Genomic DNA, 21,043 nt, shown 5'->3' on the forward strand with positions numbered 1-21,043 from the left:
AGTTTTATACTTTAGTACTAACTTTGTCTAAACTTTTACTAAGCTTGGATCTTAGGGGTCAGAGGTTACCTGAAATCTGTTCATTATTGACCTGTTAGCTGTCAGTTAACACACTTCAATTACAGACCAGACTCTAAAGTGCAGCTATTACATGACCACAATACACATCAGACACCAATCACAAGTATGATGGGAGAAAATACTGTTACTTGTGTAAAATTTACAAAAAAAACTGTTCACATTTACTTTAACTAGATGATAGATTACACTAAGATTATAAACACTAAGGGATTTATATTGTCACTTTAGCAAGCTGAAAGTAACAGTTCTATTTCCTAATACATGCTACATCACGCATCAGTCTGCATCCATCATTTGGTAATTCTGCAACAATTATTAACTCAAAGGAAGATTGGTGTAATCAGGGAGTGATATTTATAATTCAATGCTTTTAAGTCATTTTGTAGTTAAGTATTCACAACAAAAGTGTACTAGAGAGTCAACTGTAATACATTTGTTCAGGTTATCCTCTTCAGCCTGCTATAATGAGCATTATTCAATGCAATGTTTAGCCAGTTGCTTGATGTCCTTAGAATCCCTTGAAAAATGGGATTTGTACTTCCTAAAAACATGAAATCTTCAGCTGCTTTGGAAATCTGGTATAGGGGACTAAGCCTGCTAAACTCTTTTTTTTTTAAATTTAAGTCAAACATGTGGACGGACTATCGCTAAACCCTCAGTTTGAAGGGGTAAATTCCAGGCTGTCTTATTATTGTAACACAGGCTGTAAACAAGTAGTAACATAACTATCCTTTTGAAAGCAATGGGTGCCACCTTCTAAAACAAAAATACTATATCTCCTCTTTCATACATTGTACAAAATATTTTTTTGTTCTTATCAAACTACATATCCCCTGATGAAACAGACTTATTCTATGAAACACATTGAGAACTATGAACTTGGTAAGTCTTTTAGAACTTTCAAATAGAGCCTTAAACTACTGGATTTTTTTTAGATACTATATAATTGTTCTTCTCAGTGCAGTACAAGGGCAGATTGTGGTATGGAAGAGGGGCACTGGTTTTCCAGTGCACTAACTGTGGCAGCCCAGAATAGGACTGAGAAGTGAAAAGGAGAAAGCAAAGGTGTTGCCCAGTGGACAACTGTGAAAACCTCACTAGCCACCAGGAACAGTAGACCCCCTCCCCAGTGATGAGGCATATTAGCCTCCAAAGAGGAATAAAAATAGAAGTAGGGGCCAGTGCACTATGCGTTACATACTCTCTGTTATTCTCGCCCATTGAACCATGTGTTATACCTGACCTCTGCATTGCTTAACCCTGACTCCTGCCCTCTGTGTTATTTACTCATATTTCAAGCACTCTACATACCTTTTTCCTCACTTCTGTCCTTTACATTACAAACCGTTTAAAAACAATCCCTAGACAGAGCTGTCTGTGAGACTTTACCTATAGCACAGTAATTAGTTTGTGTGGAAACCAGGATTGTTTCGTATGTATGCCATTCTTTAATGAGTAGGCACATATTTTATTTCCTGTGAAGCTTGAAGCCCCTCAAAACTGTTTGCAGGACTTGGTTACACATAGGCTATGTACACACGTGTAATAACTGTCGTTGAAAAGGATCGTTCACGATCAACAGCTGCACAATGCGTGAACGAGCGCTGTACATACAACGCCATTCTGCTCTATGGGGAGTGGAGAATGACAGAGAGGGGAGAATGACGGAGCGGCACCCCGCTGCACTCTCTCCCCTTCATTTTCATTACGATCGTTCCTCGTCCATGGGTTCACCAGGATGGTCATTCAGAAGATGAACAACGCCAGATTCTCATCCGATATCAGCCTTGAGGTGATTATCAGACGAGAATCATCTGACGTGTGTACGTAGCCATACAGTTAACCATCTTCATTACTCCCCTAGATCTTTCACAATCTTAGCAATGCCCTTACTTTACAGTTTCCTGCAAGGTGAAAATTAGGACATCTGCTTTTTTAATCTAAGTGACCAGTGGTAAATTTAGGATCCCCTTCCAGGCAGCTATGTGACAACCATGTGAATAGACACTACTTGCCAAATGGCTTTGAAAAGAACAGCAGTGGTGACTTAGTATGGGGGGGAAAAAGTGGCTTGGCCACACAACTTGCTGCCTTAAAGTCAATCTTGGTTGCTTCTATACCCGGCCTGAATAAAAAAAAAAAATCACAGTCTTAATCTTTAGATCCTGTACATCTTACCTTTATCCACTGCTGAGAAGGCCCATGAATTTAAGATGAGAGAAAAATTAGAACAAAGTAGGCCAAATAAACTATGCATTGAGAGACACAACACAAAGAGGGCATCGCCTTTAAAGCACATTCTCTGAGGCCAGCAAATGCACTTCACAAACATGAGGCACACTGAGAATGTTGGAAAGTCATGCAAGGACGTGCACCATAACCAGGCCGGGCATCAGAATGCTTCATTTATAAACAATCAAGCTTTTGCCCACCCCAACACTTTGCATGACAACACAGAAACACCCTTACCAAGTTCTTCCAACTCTGAGGTCATAGACTTAGACCGCAAGGACAGTGCAGTGGTGGGAGCCCGCTTTGGAGGTGGAGGGGCTTTGCATTAAAAAGAAGGATACACACTTATAATTCAAAAGTATAACAGAGAATATTGATGAGATGACTTCAGACACAAGACGGCAACAAACAAAATGTTGGTGGATAAAGCATGGTCCTCTGTGTTGCTGTTTGAGACTAGTCCACATTTTTAGTGTGGTGAACTATTGGTTGTCAGGAGGACAGCAAGTGAGGATAAATTTTACTAACGAAGACCCAGTTTGCCAGGAGAAACTAGTCCGAGCTTCTAACCTTTCTTGTACTCTAGCCAAAAGTTTTAACTGTATGTGCACTTTAAATTCACCCACTTTATGCTACATGAAAGCTAGTAATTTGACAGCAAATTGCATAATCAAATTGTATCTTTTGTGGACATTTTAAGCAATCTGCAGTCAAGTTTAACAGACTTTAATACTCTCACCCTTATTTATATAAATGCTTTTTTTTTTTTATTGTAGTAAAGGATTTTATCACTCTGGTGACTCTGGTCTGGTGTTATCATTGTCACCGAGACAGTAAGGGAGGGCAAAGCTCTCTCTAACAAAGTTCTGGATATAAGTAAAATTCCAAGCAGTAATTAAAAAAATTATTTTTAGTCCGACTCTAAAAAAAATGCCTATGACCTACGATTGTATACATTTTAGTTTTTTTGCTCTCACAGTTGTTCGGATTTCTGGCCACACACATTACAAACTCCACTGGATTTACAAGTATGCAGTATTAGTTTCCTACTAAAATTAACTTGTTTTATATCCATTGTAAATATAAAGGATATCATGTAATCAGGATGTAGAGTGTGTGTGCAGAGAGGACCATTTTTTGTGGGCAATTGCTTAATTTCTGCCATTTTCAGCAAAGCAAAGGAAATCCAAAAGGGGAAATCTGCTGCTGCTGGAGTAAGCAGCTTGCAATCTTAGCATACAGTCATTATTTTCTGGTCATTTTAAAATGGTATCCAATTAGAGAGGCCCTTGCACTACATAGTTATGGGTGGATCTAAAATATCTCGTACAATCAGCCCGTAATCTATTGAGATTTTAGAGCAGCAGAAGTCATGAATAATGAAGGTGACAATACACGTGTTCAATGTCCTTCATTACATCAACTGAAAAATGGAAGAAAGCTTTCACAATTTCAGGTGAATTGCAGCTGGTGTGAACAGGGTAGGAGTTGAGCACTCCTTGGGGCTGATGACTGCACTCTCTGCGGTGTTGTCCAGCTGGGTTTGTGGTGGATAAAATTTGCCATAATAATCCTTGTAGTGGTCATGAAGAATTGATTTCCCTGGTGTGCTCTGTGTATTGCTTACATTATTCTTCTCTGCTATGGAATGTAAGCTGCGTGTTCCTGCTTGTTGCCATAGTGAATCTCACAGAAGGAGGCTTTGGAAACGCAACCCAAAAACAAAATAAAAATAATGCAGAAAAAAAACAAGATTTGCAGTGTAATTAAAAAAAGGAATAAAAGTAACTACACTCCAGTCTGAAATACAATGCTGGTATTCCTTAGAAGCCACATTCTGAGATAGATACTGGAAACCAAATCCACAGCAACCAGATTAAATCTAGTAGTGCTTTACCCACAGAACCCAAGAGATACAGTACAACATGTAATAGGTTAGCTTGTACCCGTCTACAAATAGTATATCCATTTTGAATTGATCCAGCTTTCAAAGCAACCAGCAAAGTGCTATTGGAGATGTCTTTTTAATGGTGGTGTTGAGGTTTTATTTCCTTTACTATGTAATTTGCCACTAATTTGGAACTAGCATTCACCATCAGGGAACTGATATTCACTTACTAAGTAGTGATGTTTGAGACTGACAGCTTTAAATAAATGCATCTTAAAAAACAAGTCCCCAAAGACAGCAACCAAATTACTATTCTGACATGTGGAAATAAAGGAGTTCAGCGCTCCAGACTAAATGTTGAAAGGTTATGAAGTTTGTTTTCATTTTAAAATGTCCAAAGGACTAGCCAATGTGTTGCAATGGTGAGGAATGGCACGAGTTTAGAAGAAAAAATGATATATAACATAGGGATTTGCTATTGACAAAAAATGTATGGAGCTCAGGGAAAATGAGCCAAGTGAAAAGTGATCTGTATAGGGAAGTAATGTATGAATGACACGGAAAGCAACACAGTACCTTTTTTTCTGGCTGTATCATCCGGATCTAGGCTTCTGGTCACTGTCACAACTTTCAGAACGAGGTGATTGCCTCCTTGTCTTATCATGTTAACCACTTGCCGATGGCCGACTTTAACCACATTTTCATTGTTCACCTGCAGAGAACCAGAACAATATTACACCTCTGTTTACAGGATAACCTTTACTTAACAAGCAAGGGAGCAACATGTAGCATGCTGTATAGTGTGCAGAGATATCTGAAAAAAAAGAAAGTGGCAAACCATTTGCGGAAATACTTATTTGCATGTTCACAATAACTGCTATCTTTTTCAAATAAAAAAAACTGCATGACAATACAAAAAAATCCAATTTGAGTTAGAGTGACAAATAGTTACCTTTTACTGTGTTTTATTATTGCTATGTGTAGCTTTGTTAGAACCTGTGTTTGTTCACTGAGGAGACCATTCAGAGCACATCTGACAGGTGCATTTCACCTAAAGTTAACCCCCTTCTATCCTGCAGTAGACTGGTTTCAAGCATTACATAAGGAAAATCCATCTCATGCAAACTAAAGATCTAAAAAGGTTCTAACCCTTTCAAACTCTATTTACAACTAGGTGTTAAAACTTTTTGCAGGACACACTTAAAAGCAATCCTTTTTTATGTGTTCTTGCTAATCTAAAAAAATGGTCAAAAATATATTCCAATAGGTAATACATTTTAAAAGGATAAAATTAAAACCTATGTGGCTCACAGCTGATGTTAAAAAAACATAAGCAACAAGAAAAGGACATTCCAAAAATATAAAAATGAAGGATCACCTTCATTGTTTGAAAAAATGTAAAGAATATAACAAAAGATGAAAGAAAGATTGCAAAGGAAAGTAAGGCAAACCCCACTATTTTTTTTAAATATAATAATAGCAAAAAGATCAGATCTGAGCATGTAGGCCCCTTAAAGGATGTCTCTGAGTTGGTAACTGGGGATAATGAAAAGGCAGATTTACTGAACACTTTTTTAAGCTCTGTGTACACAAATAAAAAATGGCAGAGCTCAAGTCCAAATTCATAATAGCAATGTCACTGCCTTAAATGAGTCACATCGGCTCAAAATTGATATGACTGAGAAACAGATGGAAAAATCTAAGGTTGACAAGGCACCAGGACCTGATGGAGTACATCCATGTGTCCTCAAAAAGCTGAGCTGTTATTTCAAAGCCAATATTTCAAATTTTTAGAGACTCTTCAGTCACTGGCAACGTACCGATGGATTGGCGTAAGGCCAATGTGGTTCCTATCTTAAAAAAGGGAGCAAAGTCATTATCAGGTAACTACAGACCGGTTAGTTTAACGTCTATAGTTGGAAAGTTCCTAAAGAGTTTGATAAAGGACCACAAAGAGGAGTTTCTGCTAGAAAATAATATTATAACTCATAGTCAGCATGGCTTCAAGAAAGACCGAAGTTGTCAAACAAATTTACTCTCTTTTATGAGGAAGTAAGTAAACAGGTAGACAGTGGAATAGCAATTGATTTAGTGTACTTGGACTTTGCAAAAGCATTTGACACTGTACCCCATGCAAGTTAGGGTCAAAAGGTTTTGAAAAGTCATTCTGTAAATGGATAGAGAACTGGCTTAAAGATCGCATCCAGAGAGTAGTGATTAATGATTCATACTCTGAATGGTCCAAGGTTATTAGTGATGTACCCCAGGGTTCAGTGTTGGGACCTCCCGTTTACCATCTTTATAAATGATATAGAGTTTGGGAATAAAAGTACCATCTCTGTGTTTGCAGATGACACCAAACTATGTAATGGAATTAAGTCTATACAGGATATCTATAATCTACAAGGAGACCTGGATGTACTGGCAAGTGGCAAATTACATTTAATAAAGATAAATGTAAAGTTATGCACTTGGGGGCTAACAACATGCATGCTTCATACTGCCTAGGGGGAATACATTTGGGGGAGTCAGAAATAGAAAAGGATCTGGTGGTTATGGTAGATCATAGACTTAATAACAGCATGCAATGCCAAGCTGCAATATCTAAAGCTAGTAATGTAATTTCTTGTATTAAAAGAGGAATAGACTGCAGAGAGGAAGACCTTATCCTGCCCCTGTACAAAGCATTGGTCAGACCTCATCTGGAATTTGCAGTCCAGTTCACAAAAAGGACATTGTGGAATTGGAGAAAGTGCAGAGAAGGGCAACTAAATGAATAAAAGGAATGGAGGAGCTCAGCTATGAGGAGAGATTAGCTGAACTGAATCTATTCTCCCTTGAGAAGAGACGTTTAAGGGGGGATATAATCACCATGTATGAATATATATATAAACAGTCCATATAGAGAACTCTCTTCCCAATTATTCACTTTAGGATCGTTACAAAGAACAAGAGGGTGCTCTGCGTCAGGAGGAAAAGAAGTTTAAGCTGTGGATAAGGAAGGGATTCTTCACTGTAAGGTCTGTGAAAATGTGGAATCGGCTCCCTCAGGAAGTAGTTTCAGCAACTACTATAGATTGCTTTAGGAAAAGGCTGGATGATTTTCTAGAAGCACAGAATATAACTGGGTATTAGGAATTTAAAGTAAAAATAACAAAGACTGTTGATCCAGGGAACATCCGATTGCCTCATGGAATCATGAAGGAATTTTTTTCTCCTGTTGAAGCAAATTGTACCAGGGTTTTTTTTTGCTTTCCTCTGGACCAACTTTGTCTTATAGGGTTTTATATCTGGGATATGTTATTTCGCTAGTGGTTGAACTTGATGGACTTATGTCTTTTTTCAGCTTAACTATGTAACTGTGCCAGGAGGAATGGGCAAAAACTGAAGCATTCCGTATGCAAGTATAATGACTTTGAGGCTGGATTTTTTGCACCCAACAAATGTCTGTTTTATTGTGCAATTACCTTAGGTGCTACAAAAATAATTGGATTTTTGTGGTAAGAAACAGCTTTGCATGTAAAGAAAATATCAAACATTAGGAAAAAAGAATCAGAAATCAGCAAACGTTACACCCTATGATTGTGTGTAATGTCACTGGGCCTTCCAGCAAGATCCTAGGTAAGATAAGGTTCCAAATCTTGCAAGCAGACTCAACTGCACAGTGTAGGTAGATGCTAGGGTTTAAGATGTATTTTTAATTATTCTTCTGTCATTTTTTACATTAAAATGTAAAAATTACACATAAATCTGTTTTGGATATTTTGTAATAATATACAATATAATTAAAGTGTAAATACCTAGGCAAAGAACTGTATATATTACCTATGCTACATGTTTGCCAGCAAGTAACAACAAATGCAAAAAGTAGAAAATATATGCAGCAGTTTAAGTGGGGTTCTGCTCAGAATGGTAAGTAAATTTTGCACATAATAGGTAGACAGATGGCCCTCTGCAAAAGCATTATATCCCATTTATAGCTGAAAATCATATGCATGATTATTATTCCACCGATCTATTGTATAGCAGTAATCTATAAACACATGTAACCAATTCCCTCAACTATTTATTGTTTTATTAAACATCAATACAACAATCTAAAGCTACGTACACACGTCAGATTTTTATCGCCCGATAATCGGCATCGGCCAATTATCGGGCGAAAATCTGCCGTGTGTACAGTCGGTGTCGTCCATCGTCCGGACGACCGACCTGCCGGATCCATGGACGATGGACGACAGCCGATCCTAATGAAAGGGAAGGGGAGAGCGCGCAGCAGGGTGCCGCTCCGTCGCTCTCCCCCTCCCCTCTCCATAGAGCATGAACGGTGCTGTATGTACAGCACCGTTCATGCATCGTGCACTCCCTTGTCGTTGGAAAGGATCGTGAAAGATCCTTTCCAACGACAAAAATTGGCAGTGTGTACGCAGCTTAAGTCTCATGATCTACCACATTACATCACTTCATATTATCTGCCAAGTCAAGACATTTTATGACAGTGAAAATCTTAATCACAATAAAGTTAAACATACTAATCTACAGAAAAAAATTACAAACACAAATTGTGATTTGGCAGCCGCTACCACGCTTTGGAACAATGAAAAAGTGAATGTATAGATATGTAAATTCTATGGGGGCAATGTTATTAATATATTACTAGAGAAATCCGGAGATTAAAAAACAAAACAAAAGGTAACCTTTTTAATATTTTGAACATGTATATTTATGTGTGCAGTGTTCATTTGTTCAGGCATTTAGAATTAATTTTCCTCCTTTACAGTTAGTTTTACTTTGTGGTGTTCCTTAAGTAGGTGCTCTCCAGGCAGGTAATCCTTCCCCTGCAGTTCTGCTGAACAGCGCTCTGGACCTTTAGAAGGCAACCCCACTGAATGGTATTGCTGACATACTGCCCCTTATCCGACACAAAGTATCTGAAGCTCAGTAAGGATAACCTTATGTTCTAACTGAAACATTACACTGGGGAACTATTTTGAACAAAATTTTGGTTGACTTCAATTTTTAAGCTTATTTACACTAAAATATGTATGCTGATTCTGAAAGTGCAGTTAGTTTTCAGGTTTTTTTCTACCACTTATATTAATGTGCTTACTGTAGCGTGGATTTGTATAGGCTATTCATTTACACGCAAGACAGTGTGGTCAGAGGTTGTGCGCTGCTCTACGTAGTGAATAGGGAAAATCTATTTTTCTACTTACACACGTATTTCCTTTCTTTCAGATCCTGTCTGGCTCTGCTGTTTCTTGTAGTAAGTGCCTAAACAACACTGATTCATTTTGTTTTATCTGTAGAAGTTTCACCATTCCCAGTCAAAGGGCGAACATCAGCACATTTGTTAAACAAGCCTATTTGGCATATTTCAATGTTAAACTTGGTGATCAAGATAAGTCTTGGGCCCCTCATAAGGTGTGCAAACAGTGTGTTGAGGGTTTATGGATGTGGACAAAGGGAACATGTGGTAAGATGCCATTTGGTATACCTATGTTTTGGCGAAAGCCAGAAGATCATTTCAGTGACTGTTACTTTCATATAGTGAAAACTTCAGGATATACCAAGAAAAATAAATGTAACATAGATTATCCTAGTCTACCATCGGCTATACATCCAGTGGCTTATTCACATGAAATCCCAGTGGCGGTTTTTGTTACACTACCCTCTCTTGAAGAACATGATTATGGTGATGAACTAGGTGACAACAATGATAAAGAGTTTGAAATTGAAGCAGACTCTGTTTGTAAGGGATTTGGGACGTGATTCGGGACTATCGAAGAAGGCTTCAGAACTCATAGCATCAAGATTGCGTGAGAAAAACTTACTTGAAAAAGGAACAAAGGTATTGTACTTTTGAAACCGAGAAACTGCATTTCTGCAGTGCTTTAGGACTGACAGTGGCTTTGTGTATTGCCATAACATACCTGGTTTATTGGAGGAATAGGGAATTCCAATCTATAACTCAACTGAATAGCGACTATTCATAGCTCAAAGTGTAGCTTTAAGTGTGTCCTCCTTCACAATGGCAATATTTTTGGGTCAGTCCCAATTGGCCATTCAGTTTCTCTTTGTAAAGAATATGCAGACATAAAGAGAGTCATTGAGTTGTTGCAATATCACCAACACAATTGGGTCATCTGTGTTGACCTTAAAATGGTATGCTTCCTTCTTGCTTCTTAAAGCTTTGCCAACTGAAGGAGACTGTTTCAAGTACCTCAGTTTGGCATTTCCTAGCTTGTCATTGGAAAAAATAAAGGCTGCTGTGTTTGATGGTCCACAGATTCGGCAGCTCACCAAAGATGAACACTTCATCAGGACAATGTCAGAAGTCGAAAAGAATGCTTGGTTATCATTCAAAGCCATTGTCAAGGACTTTCTTGGAAACAGGCGAGCAAATAATTACACAGAAATTGTCCAGAAACTCTTGGACAGCTACAAAATGCTTGGTTGCAATATGAGCATCAAGATACATTTTCTGCATAGCCATCTTTCTAACTTCCCAGAAAACCTTGGTGCAGTCAGTGATGAGCAAGGTGAACGATTCCAACAAGATTTGAAGGTCATGGGAGGACAGTATTGGGGTAGATGGAATGTACATATGATGGCTGACTGTTGTTGGAGCATCCAGCGGAATTGTCTTAACACTGAACACTCCAGGAAAAGCTATAAGCGTAAAATTTTACCTTAACAGTTTACCCGATTCATTTTCCAATGTTTTACTGTAAAAAAAAAATGTCATGGAGTAACAATAAATCCTTTGTATGAACGAAAGAAATTTAAATGAACAGTACATTCAAGGTATTAGCTTACTTCTCTGGACTGAGACTTGGACCCCTAACAAACCCCTTTAAGAATCTTCCAGCTGTTACCTTACTAGTATCATTCTGCACTCTAACACCTATGTGGTATATCAATCTCCTCCCCTGAACAAGCTGAATAGCAAAACACGCTGGAACCCGAGATTTTCTCATAAATGCAGGTTAACTAAAAACTTTGCACCAAACTATCAGTCTTTATGATCAAGATGTGAACACTTAACACATGAAAAGTATACTTTTATTTTTTTGTGCTATACAATAAACTGTTAAAATTTTATATGAGAGCAGCTGAACCCCTTATTTTGGTAACTCTAATAAAAAGAGTACCAACACCTTTCCACTGTTTTAAAACAGTCGTCAACTGTTTTAAAAAATGTGGTTTATGTGGACCTCTGTATGCTTATATGTATGTTATTGTGCACAAGCATGGTGAACGGGACCTAGGGTTAAAATACATTACCACATTGGAGAAGTTGAAAGCTTTATCTTTTACAAAAAAAATGACTGACCCCCAAATACCTACAGAATGTTCCATGTTAGGTGTTAGAGCAACCCTTTTTTTTTAATGGCCACAACATCCTAGTGCACCTCAAACTGAACCTGATCCTATTTTAGCAGCATCAAAACACAATAACACATGAATCGCCAACCTAAATTAAATACATTTGCCAACATGATGCAAGAACTGAGCACATTAACAAAATATGTCCACCTAAAACTGATATTAAACATTCAGCAGTGAAGTCAGACAATAAAATAGAAATCTACCATATAATGTAGATGTGCATTGTTTCAAAAATTAGAATACTAAGAGGGGATATAAGCTGCCATTTTGACCTGGTTTCTTAACAAATTCAGCTACCCTGGTAGGTGTTCTGATCCTCTGATTTTAATACTTTCTGAATCACTAACCAGAATAAGTATGCAGCTTAAGTGCAAGGCTAATTGCAGCACAAACTGTACCCCAGAGATGAGACCGATTACAGAATTGTTACTATAATCACATTACTTGGCAAAGAGCTGATCAAGGTGAATTACATCACAATAGTGGCATTTTAGGATGGGGTGCAGATAGGTTGGAGCAATAGGTGTAGATAAGATGTAGGAAGTAAATCCAGGCTTTCTAAGTAAACCCACCATAAAACAAAAACTGAGGACAGGAAAGATGTCTGTGCTGACTATACAAATCAGTTCGGTGTTAGAAATCTACCTAGTAAAATGAGAGTTGAGGCTTAGCTAATGGGAGTCTAGCTGTGAAACTGCATTTATACATTGTACAAGCTCTATAAATCATCTCTGCAGTGTAAAAATCTACTTTACAACACTAATCAAAAATCCTCAGCAGGACCCTGGACAGCTCCCTTAGTGATTTAGGAATACAATATGCCAAGTGGCATGTGAAGCATTCTCCACACCAAATACATAGTGTCTGAAGAAAACATTCTCAATAGGAAGCATCTTCAAGAAAGATTTGGCAAAGTTTCACGATTTCAGGTTTTAAAGTGGAGCCCCAGTCAAACAGCTAAAGGAATAACTGAAACAAATGTTTGCTGTTTTCTCTGCCACATGATTTATTATTTTTCTGTGACATACATTCCTACAGTAGTATTTAAGATAACTCTGCTTTTTGTCTTGTTTTACCTGCATTACTGCTTCCTGATTCCATTTTGCTACTACCTAGATCATCTCATGTTCATTAGCCAGTAGTGATAATCATGATTTATTATCCAATAGGGATGCTATAAGCAAGGATGTGAATAGGAGGGTGAACTGCTTATAGCGAACCTTACATTAGAAGGAAGGCTTGTTATATCAGGCCTATATCTTTCACAAATTGCTGTACCAGAGTAGCAGAAAAATGTGCCTCCAATTCTAAATCAAACAATAAAAAAGTATTCTTAAAAAAACTGATTTTTACTTATTACAGTTTGTGGAAAAATAAAGTTTCTCTCTCCATGCACCCGAGCTGTCCAAGGCCACCTCCTCGATCCAGCACAGCTAGTCATTTTCCAAAGGAATGACACATCTGTCATTCTCAACATTTCCTATGAACCCAATCTGTAGTCTAAGAGGTTATATTGTCATCATGGTGCTCTATCCTGAAAAGTGACTGGCAATGACCCCACTCTGCACTGCTATTGGAGTAAAAAGAGCTGCAAAAATGTCAATTGGGTGTTTGCCATAAACTCCTTTATTCTTTACCTAGTAGGAAACATCTAGCAATTTTGCAATAATAGAGATCATGTGGATCACCACTGGATATATATTGTGATTACAACTTGCGGTTAATGTAACTCTGAAAAGAAAATTTTTGGAACATTGCTGCCCCATTTAAATAATATATATTAGCTATGTTATTACAAATAAAATAAATATACACATATATACAATAAAAGTTAGAATTAAAAGAAAAAGAAAAGACTATAGCATGCCCTTACCAAAATGTGACATGACAAGTATAATTCTGAACAAGAGAGTATTCTTGTTCTCGTTAGCACCTCTCTAAACATCTGGCACCGATTCAATGAGGATCATGGGAAAGGTAGTATGGATATTTTTGACAGCCGTGTCTAATTTCTTTTTGCAGTGTACATCTAGAAAGATACCTAATAACCTTTTCTCCATCAGAAGAGTGGCACAGTGTCCGCATGAGACAGTGAATGAGAGAGTGAATGTCAGTGGAAAGGTTTCAGCCATCCATCAGCTAGCGCAGTACAAGTGTTTCCTCTTGCATGCTTTAGAAGACAAAACTGTCCTGTGCTGTAAATCTGTTCAGATGTCATGGCTACATCTGGAGCTTTTTTATGTTTATTTTAATCATCTGCCACCATTCTCATAACTGATGGGAGGAGTGAAAGAACAAGCTGCAAGATAGATTTTAGGAGACACAATGGGGCTAAGGAATTACATTGAATAAATATATCTCAATTTACATTCAATATCTTATAAACAGATCCCTTAATGGTCCAACTATAATGTAGAAACAGACCCTCTAGTGTTTCCAAAGTATTTTTATATGTATACATTTTTAGTTTGCCATTAAAAGGTATGACTGTGGCAGTGGGTTTTCTCTAACTGAAAAGCACAGGCACTCCTACAACCTTTTACAGTCCTTTAAAGCTGGTTAGTATTAGATTATTTTACAATATGGAAAAGTCCTTAATCCCTACCCTTCCTTTAACTGCTTTGTAAAGGCTGCCTTACCACCTTTGGCAAGCGGCAGGGAATGGGCCTGATATATTAAAGCTAGCCAAGGCTGGGGAGGATACATTTTTATCAGTAAAGCTGAGTGATCCAGCAAACCTGGAATGGATCTAGTCCAGGATTCCAAACATTCGCTAGCAAATGACTGAAGAAATCCATTCCAGGTTAGCTGGATCACCCAGCTTCGCTGATGAAAATGTATCCTCTCCAGCCTTGGGTAGCTTTAATAAATCAGGGTCCCTGTGTTATTATAGAAGAATCCCATTGTGTGATTTATACGGAATTATGTCAATAGCTCACAGAAAACTAATAATATTATGGCAAAACATAATGATAAGCAAATCAATAGCAAACAATACAATTTTTTCTGTAGAGTGAAACTATAGAGAACTATAAGACATTTAAAGGTTTACAACAAATGCCCCATCTAAGAGCAGATATCACAGTGTCCAATTGGGGCTCATCCTCAAGTTAGGAATGACTATTTCATACAAAACCAGGATCAGGAAAATGCACAAACAGGACTTTGTGGCTTAAAACGTTTTTTTTGTATGGCCTACCTTCTGCTAAGGTAAGATTACTTGATTAGTAAAATATGGTTAAAGGTATATATAAGAGATTTCTCACCCAGACATAAGTACCTATGAGAACAAAAAGTGTATGAAGCTGGGAGTAATTTTTTTTTTTGGTAGCAAAAACAAATGGTTTAGACCCCATTATTATTTTTTTATTATTGAGGTTCCCTCTGCTAAGGGTAACAAAGTACTTGCAGAAATGGTCATTTTTAAATTACAACTTGCCCGAACATTGGAAAAATTGCTAATATTTACTTTACTTTATCATAGTGCTTTGATGCACAATACTTACCATAATAGGGTCGGTGTACACTGTTAGGCTTTTGACATCACAGTCAGGGACAGATTTTTATTTTTTTTCTCCCCTAGGCCATCTAGATACCAACATCAGGCATCCTTGGAGGCTCCTAGGCGCTGCTTCTGTGCATGCCCAAATATCTTGGACATGCGCAGGAGCTTTTTTGCTCAAAGAGAAAAATTTGCAGATCTCAAAATTTGCAGTGAGCTCGGCAAATCTTTTTTTCATCCTACGTCACCTGATCTCGCGCCTGGGTTGGGTGCTGTAGGATGAAGAACCTGAAAGAGAAGATGGAGGCTGGACACCCACAGAGTGATAGGACTGCCCTGCGGGATTGAAGGGAAGTGTGTTTTTGTTTTGTTTTTTGAGTATAGTTCCTCTTAAAATCCTTATTCTGAATGTCACAAGGATCATTGAACTTTGTTTTCATCTGCTAAACAAAAGAAGCAGTGAAATGAAGCGAGTGCGGTACATTGATGAGGCTGGTCCTCTGGGTCCGCTCTCAGTAACCCACTGTACACAAACTAGAGATCTTACTGATCACACTGACTGAGAACAGTGACTAATTATCCCTCTGATACTCATCTAGTCCTGTGCCGAATGGCACACAGAGGAGGGCCTGAGCATTTTGACAAATAGTCTGCACATCTGCAGTTATTCCAAATTGCAGCAGTAATCTGTTCTGCTCTAACTCACGAGTTTAACAAGACACAGAATATTCTATGCTTTATTACTCTTAAATAATGTCATATTTTCCTGTACAGTACTGTTATGTGAATACATTAGCTATAAGTGAGGGAGATTACAGCTTTGCAATGGTATGAAATAAAACTGGCATAAAAAAGCAGGAACCAGTGCCAGTACATGCCACTGCTCTCATTCATTCAGGATGTAAGTGCTTGCAACTCACCAAGAGTAGACACCTGCCTGATGTTTCTTGATATGTTATTTTATGGCAGAATAGGCGTTTTATTCAAAGTTATTTTTAATTTAAAGAAAGAAAGAGATGACCGTGATGACAAAACATGTTGTACATCCAACAAAGAAAACATATTCCAAAGAAGCATGACAAAAACGACAAACACCCATTAGATCTATATAACCTAATGATACAGGATGAATGAACACTTTACAAATAATACGTTATTTTTTAAGGAAAGAGAAAAGCCCCTAACATACAAGCAGAGAAAGATGTTTCAAAGAGCCAGATAATGTACCATATCTGTACTACAATTCTGACACCACAGTTCTACACACAATAAGAGGAAGGTAGCAATAAAAGAAAAATAACACCATGCAAAAAAATACTCTTGACCATTCATTCTTTTTATATAATCTAATCCCTCTAGAAAGGTTGACACTCCAATGGCACATAACCTAAACAGACAGCAATCTTGAACAATACTTTTGAAATGTTTTCCTCTTCTTCCTAAAAAATTTTGCATGATGGCACAGTTACCGATATGCTTTCTAGGGGCTCGCAGCCTCCGCCTTCTTGGAGGAAGCAGAGATGGTCCTGCAGGGGATGGAGGCATTAAGGGGAGTGCTAAAAATCCAGACCAGCTAGGTCTTTATAGGATCATAAAAAGTCATCCCTCATTTAAAAACAGTTAAGTGGAAGAGGAAACCCCTTACTTTATCAAATACTTTTTTTTGTAGTGAAAGTTGGTTCTTTCCTTTCCTTGAAATAGGTTGAGCCACCTCTATTAATTCATAGTACGTTGAAGATTAGTGGGTAGAAAGAAATAGGTTTGAGTCTGTCTTCAAAGCAAATAGTAATTATGTATTTTTGCGATGTCGAACCATACATAATTTTAAAGATACAAAAATTGTCATTTCATCCTAATTCCTCTTATATAGTCACAAGGGTAGAATGTACATACTAGACATTGTTTCCTAGCTTTATACAGTAATAATTAAGTACATAATCTAGGACCTATTGTGGTCATGTACGTCCTGATGCGTTTTGCCAAAAAGTGGCTTCCTCAGGTTTTTGTTGTTTGAAAAACTGTATGGTCTATTTAGCAGAGAAGAGGTCTAATTAAAACGATCAAAGGCAAATCAGGCTGCTGTTGCACCATTTATGGTGCTAAATGGTTACATCTCAGTGGTGAGTGTCATATATTACCAAACCAAAAGTAATTTGCAAGCAATTTGCAAGTATATGTTGTAAATGGTAATAATAATATATCTTCTTAGGAGTAAGACAGTGGGATTCAGCAATAGTCCCCATCAGAGAGGATGCAGGCTTTGATAAGAAAGGTTATGTTCATGTCCTGGTTTAAGCAGCCCGGGGGCTGTTCATGATACGTCAGGTACGAGAAACACTTCGGCCCAATCAAGGTCAACTGGGCCCTTTTCCCAAGCTGCCCTCATAATGGCTTCTTTAATATATAATAAAACGGTACTATGCAAAATACATCTGGAAACACAGTTAGGAGCTTTCATGTACACATTACATATTCCTGTTGCTGTGTGAGTTTTAAAACCTAGGGTCCTCTATCATAGCCAAGGTCCCTATACTGAGCTGGCCTTGGTTTGATTCACGCAATGACCCATGACATGGTTTCCTGAAAATCATAAATATGAGAATGACTTCAAGCTGAAGAAAAATCTATATCAAGCTACATAGCAGTTTTACATCATTAGAGAGTTGGGTCAGTAAAAGTTCTCATGATGAGTGGTTAAAGACAAACAGGGAGCTATTAAATATAAATATAGACACACATTAATGTGTATTTTTAGAGCACCCCTGCCAGGATTTAGAAGCTTCCCAGTTCCAACGCCTTCCAAAATTACAGAAAAAAGCAGAACAAAATCCATTTAAGCCAGCATTTAAATAATATTTGGTTTATTTAGGAGATTCTATCAACAACATCAGTTAAAGGACTGGGGAAAAAAATATGTCTGGAATTATAGCATGTTACAATTATAGTATAAAATAAGCCAAACAGATGTAGGCTAAACAGAATTGGCTAAACATGTTACACTGCCAAACAGTATAATCCCTGCATTAAATTCCAGAAGAAGATTATTGCTTAAAGTGAACCAGTGTTCTTCTCATGCCTGGCAAATCACATACCTTCACCTAACACTACCTTTCTCAGCAGCACGCTACCGCCTTTCCTTTGTGCTATTGTTGCTTCATTTAGCCACTAGAAGTGAGTAGAGAAGTTTTTTGTAACAGCACACACAGTTTAGGCTTTACAGTGATAAACTGAGGTTGAATATTTGAAAGTGGCAGCAAGAGGTACTCAGCAGCTCACTACAGCCCCTATTAATTTCCTATGGACAACCCTGAGTGACATGGGACATGCAGGGCCCCAACCTTGGGTATAGTTCCTAGGCATAAAGGAATGTGTGTAACCACACTGCCACTCTGTGTAAAGACTAACAAATTGTACTTCGGCTGTCCACTAGGTGGCCAGGATAAATCCTGGACTCCACATGTCATCTATACAAGTTGTTCCAACGGACAGCATGACTGGCTAAATCAGCAAGACCATCTGATGGACTGCTATTTTTGCTGCATCAGCAAAAGTGGATTCTCAGGTAAAACTAAGCACAAAATTGTATATCCCAGCCTCGATTCTGCAATTATGCCTGTTCCCCATGATGATCCATTGCCAGTTCTGGTACCGCCACATGATGGATTTGCTTCTGTAGAAGGGCATGAGGAATGCGCTGGAGCTGCAGCCAGTTACAACCCTGAATCATCTGATCCTGACTACTTGGCCGATAAAGATTCAGAACCAGAGACCTTTACATAACCAGAGCTGAATGATCTCGTTCGTGATCAAAATCTCTCCAAAGACAAAGCAGAACTTCTTGCTTCAAATCTTAAAAAGTAGCACTTTCTTGAAAAGGGTGTAACTGTAACTCATTACAGAAAACAAAATCATAACTTGACAACGTTCTTCCCTAGTGATGGCTCACTGTGGTACTGTCATGATATAAATGCACTCTTTAACAGTTTGTCACAAGAGCATGTTCCATCTGAGTTGCGTATCCTCATTGATTCCTCCAAAAGAAGCTCGAAAGCACTCTTGCTGCATAATGGTAATTCCAAACCAAGTTTACCGATTGCCCATTCCGCTAACCTATGTTGTCCTATGACAACATTCAGTTACTACTTGAAGCAATCCAGTATAAAACACATCAGTGGAACATCTGTGGGGATCTAAAGGTCATTGGCTTGCTGCTGGGAATGCAAGGAGGATTCACAAAATATTGCTGTTTCCTATGCCCGATCTACGGGAGACCATTATGTCAAGTGTGATTGGCTACCAAGGGGTTCCTTTAAGCCCGGAACAAGCAGGGTCAAGTTTATGCCTCTGGCTGATCCGCATAAATTATTCCTGCCACCTCTTCATATCAAGTTAGTCTTGATGAAGAACCTTGTAAAGGCCATGGGTAATTCAAACTCCATGGGTTTTTAGTAGCTTGTTGAGAAGTTTCCAAACATAAGCACTGCAAAAATGAAGGAAGGGATATTTATAGGGCCACAGATCAAGTCTGTTTTGCAGGATGATGTTTTCAAACAATCTCTCTCAGCAGCCAAGCTAGAAGCTTGGGAAGGATTAAAGTGGCTGTGTGAAAATTTCCTGGGCAACCATAAGTCTCCTGCATACAAGGAAGGAGTTCAGAATCTGCTTGATTCATACCGGACACTGGGTTGTCGCATGTCATTAAAAATACATTTCTTGCACTCACATCTAGAATTCTTCCCGGAAAATCTTGGTATGGTGAGTGACAAACAAGGAGAAAGTTTTCACCAGGACATTCAGTTAAATAGAGCATTGCTACCAAGGTTTCTGGAATAAAAGTATGATGGCTGACTACTGCTGGATGCTGTACCGCGACAATCCAGACAAAGAGTACACAAAAAAATCATACTCTAAGCATTTCTGAAGAAACAATGGTACCTGACTGACACTATTCAGTAGATCTATACCACAGTGTGCCTTATTTTCCTTTTTTTTTTTATAAGTTTTAGTACAAAATACATGCACGTACAATGTTAACCATAATAGTACTCAAAACTCAGGAACTGTGCATGTTAGAGAAAAACTGAAAACAGATCTGAAATGTGCTCGAAAAACTGATTTAGAGAAATTTGCTGTGGTTTCTGATGATTCTCAAAACTAAATTTTTGTTGACCAGTGCTATTATAGGTATCATCACTGAATAATCATGAGGTGGCTCTAAAGAAAAGTCAGTAATTGTGGCGTATACTACCACCTGTCCCTAATGTAACCCTATCACTAAAAATACAGTTTGACCTGGATGATTTAGCAAACATGGAGTGAATCTGCTCCAGGATTGAAAACATTTGCCAACTAATAGCAAAGTATTCCAGGGTTTGCTGGATCTCCCATGTTAGTCTATTTTCTCTTGCCTTGGAGAGCTTTAATAAATCAAGCCCAAAGTATTTTCAGCAGAAGTACTTTGTGCCAAAAGCACACAGTCCTAGAGTTTATAAATAGGTATTTTACAAATTTGCAGTGTTAAATTGGAAGTAATTATAAACTTTTTTTTAAATGTTAAAGTTGGCCTTCTTTCTCAGAATCTGCCCTTGTACTACTGCAGTGTTCAACCCAGAATTATTTTGAGCCTGGTGGGAAGAAATTGTAGGTGGGTGATGGCCCCTGTATTATGACCCAACTCTTCAGTAACCACCCTAAAACAGCCGGGTGGTTACTAAAAAGTGCCGGGTGGTGCACCCAGCTAAAGGGGTCTGGGGAGAACACTGTACTGTAAAAAAATATTTGTGATTTTAGTAGCTGAATTTCCCACATTCTGCTTACTGCTGTGCAGCGAGGTGCAGATAACCTGCAGGCAAAATGGCTTTTCACCAACATGAATTATTAATACCACTGAATAGGTAATGAATCATCCATGAGGACGTTTAATAAAAAAGTGCTGCATGATTAGAGTC

The 21,043-nt window shown here is 38.1% G+C and overlaps 1 protein-coding gene across 3 annotated transcripts in view; it reads right to left on the reverse strand.

The window, feature by feature from the left end:
• The window catches only part of SHANK2 (SH3 and multiple ankyrin repeat domains 2), a 129,900-nt gene that overhangs the window by 23,681 nt on the left and 85,176 nt on the right, over positions 1–21,043 (reverse strand). For 2 of the 3 annotated variants that reach the window (XM_072422091.1, XM_072422090.1), the window contains exons 5-6: positions 4,778–4,913; positions 2,551–2,631 (exon numbers count right to left, since the gene is read on the reverse strand). In XM_072422091.1, coding sequence (XP_072278192.1) covers positions 2,551–2,631; positions 4,778–4,913 — 217 coding nt within the window. The remainder of the gene's footprint in view (positions 1–2,550; positions 2,632–4,777; positions 4,914–21,043) is intronic. The other variant, XM_072422092.1, reaches the window with a different exon arrangement.

Source organism: Pyxicephalus adspersus, chromosome 9 (genome assembly GCF_032062135.1).
Source record: "Pyxicephalus adspersus chromosome 9, UCB_Pads_2.0, whole genome shotgun sequence".
NCBI lineage: Eukaryota > Metazoa > Chordata > Amphibia > Anura > Pyxicephalidae > Pyxicephalus > Pyxicephalus adspersus.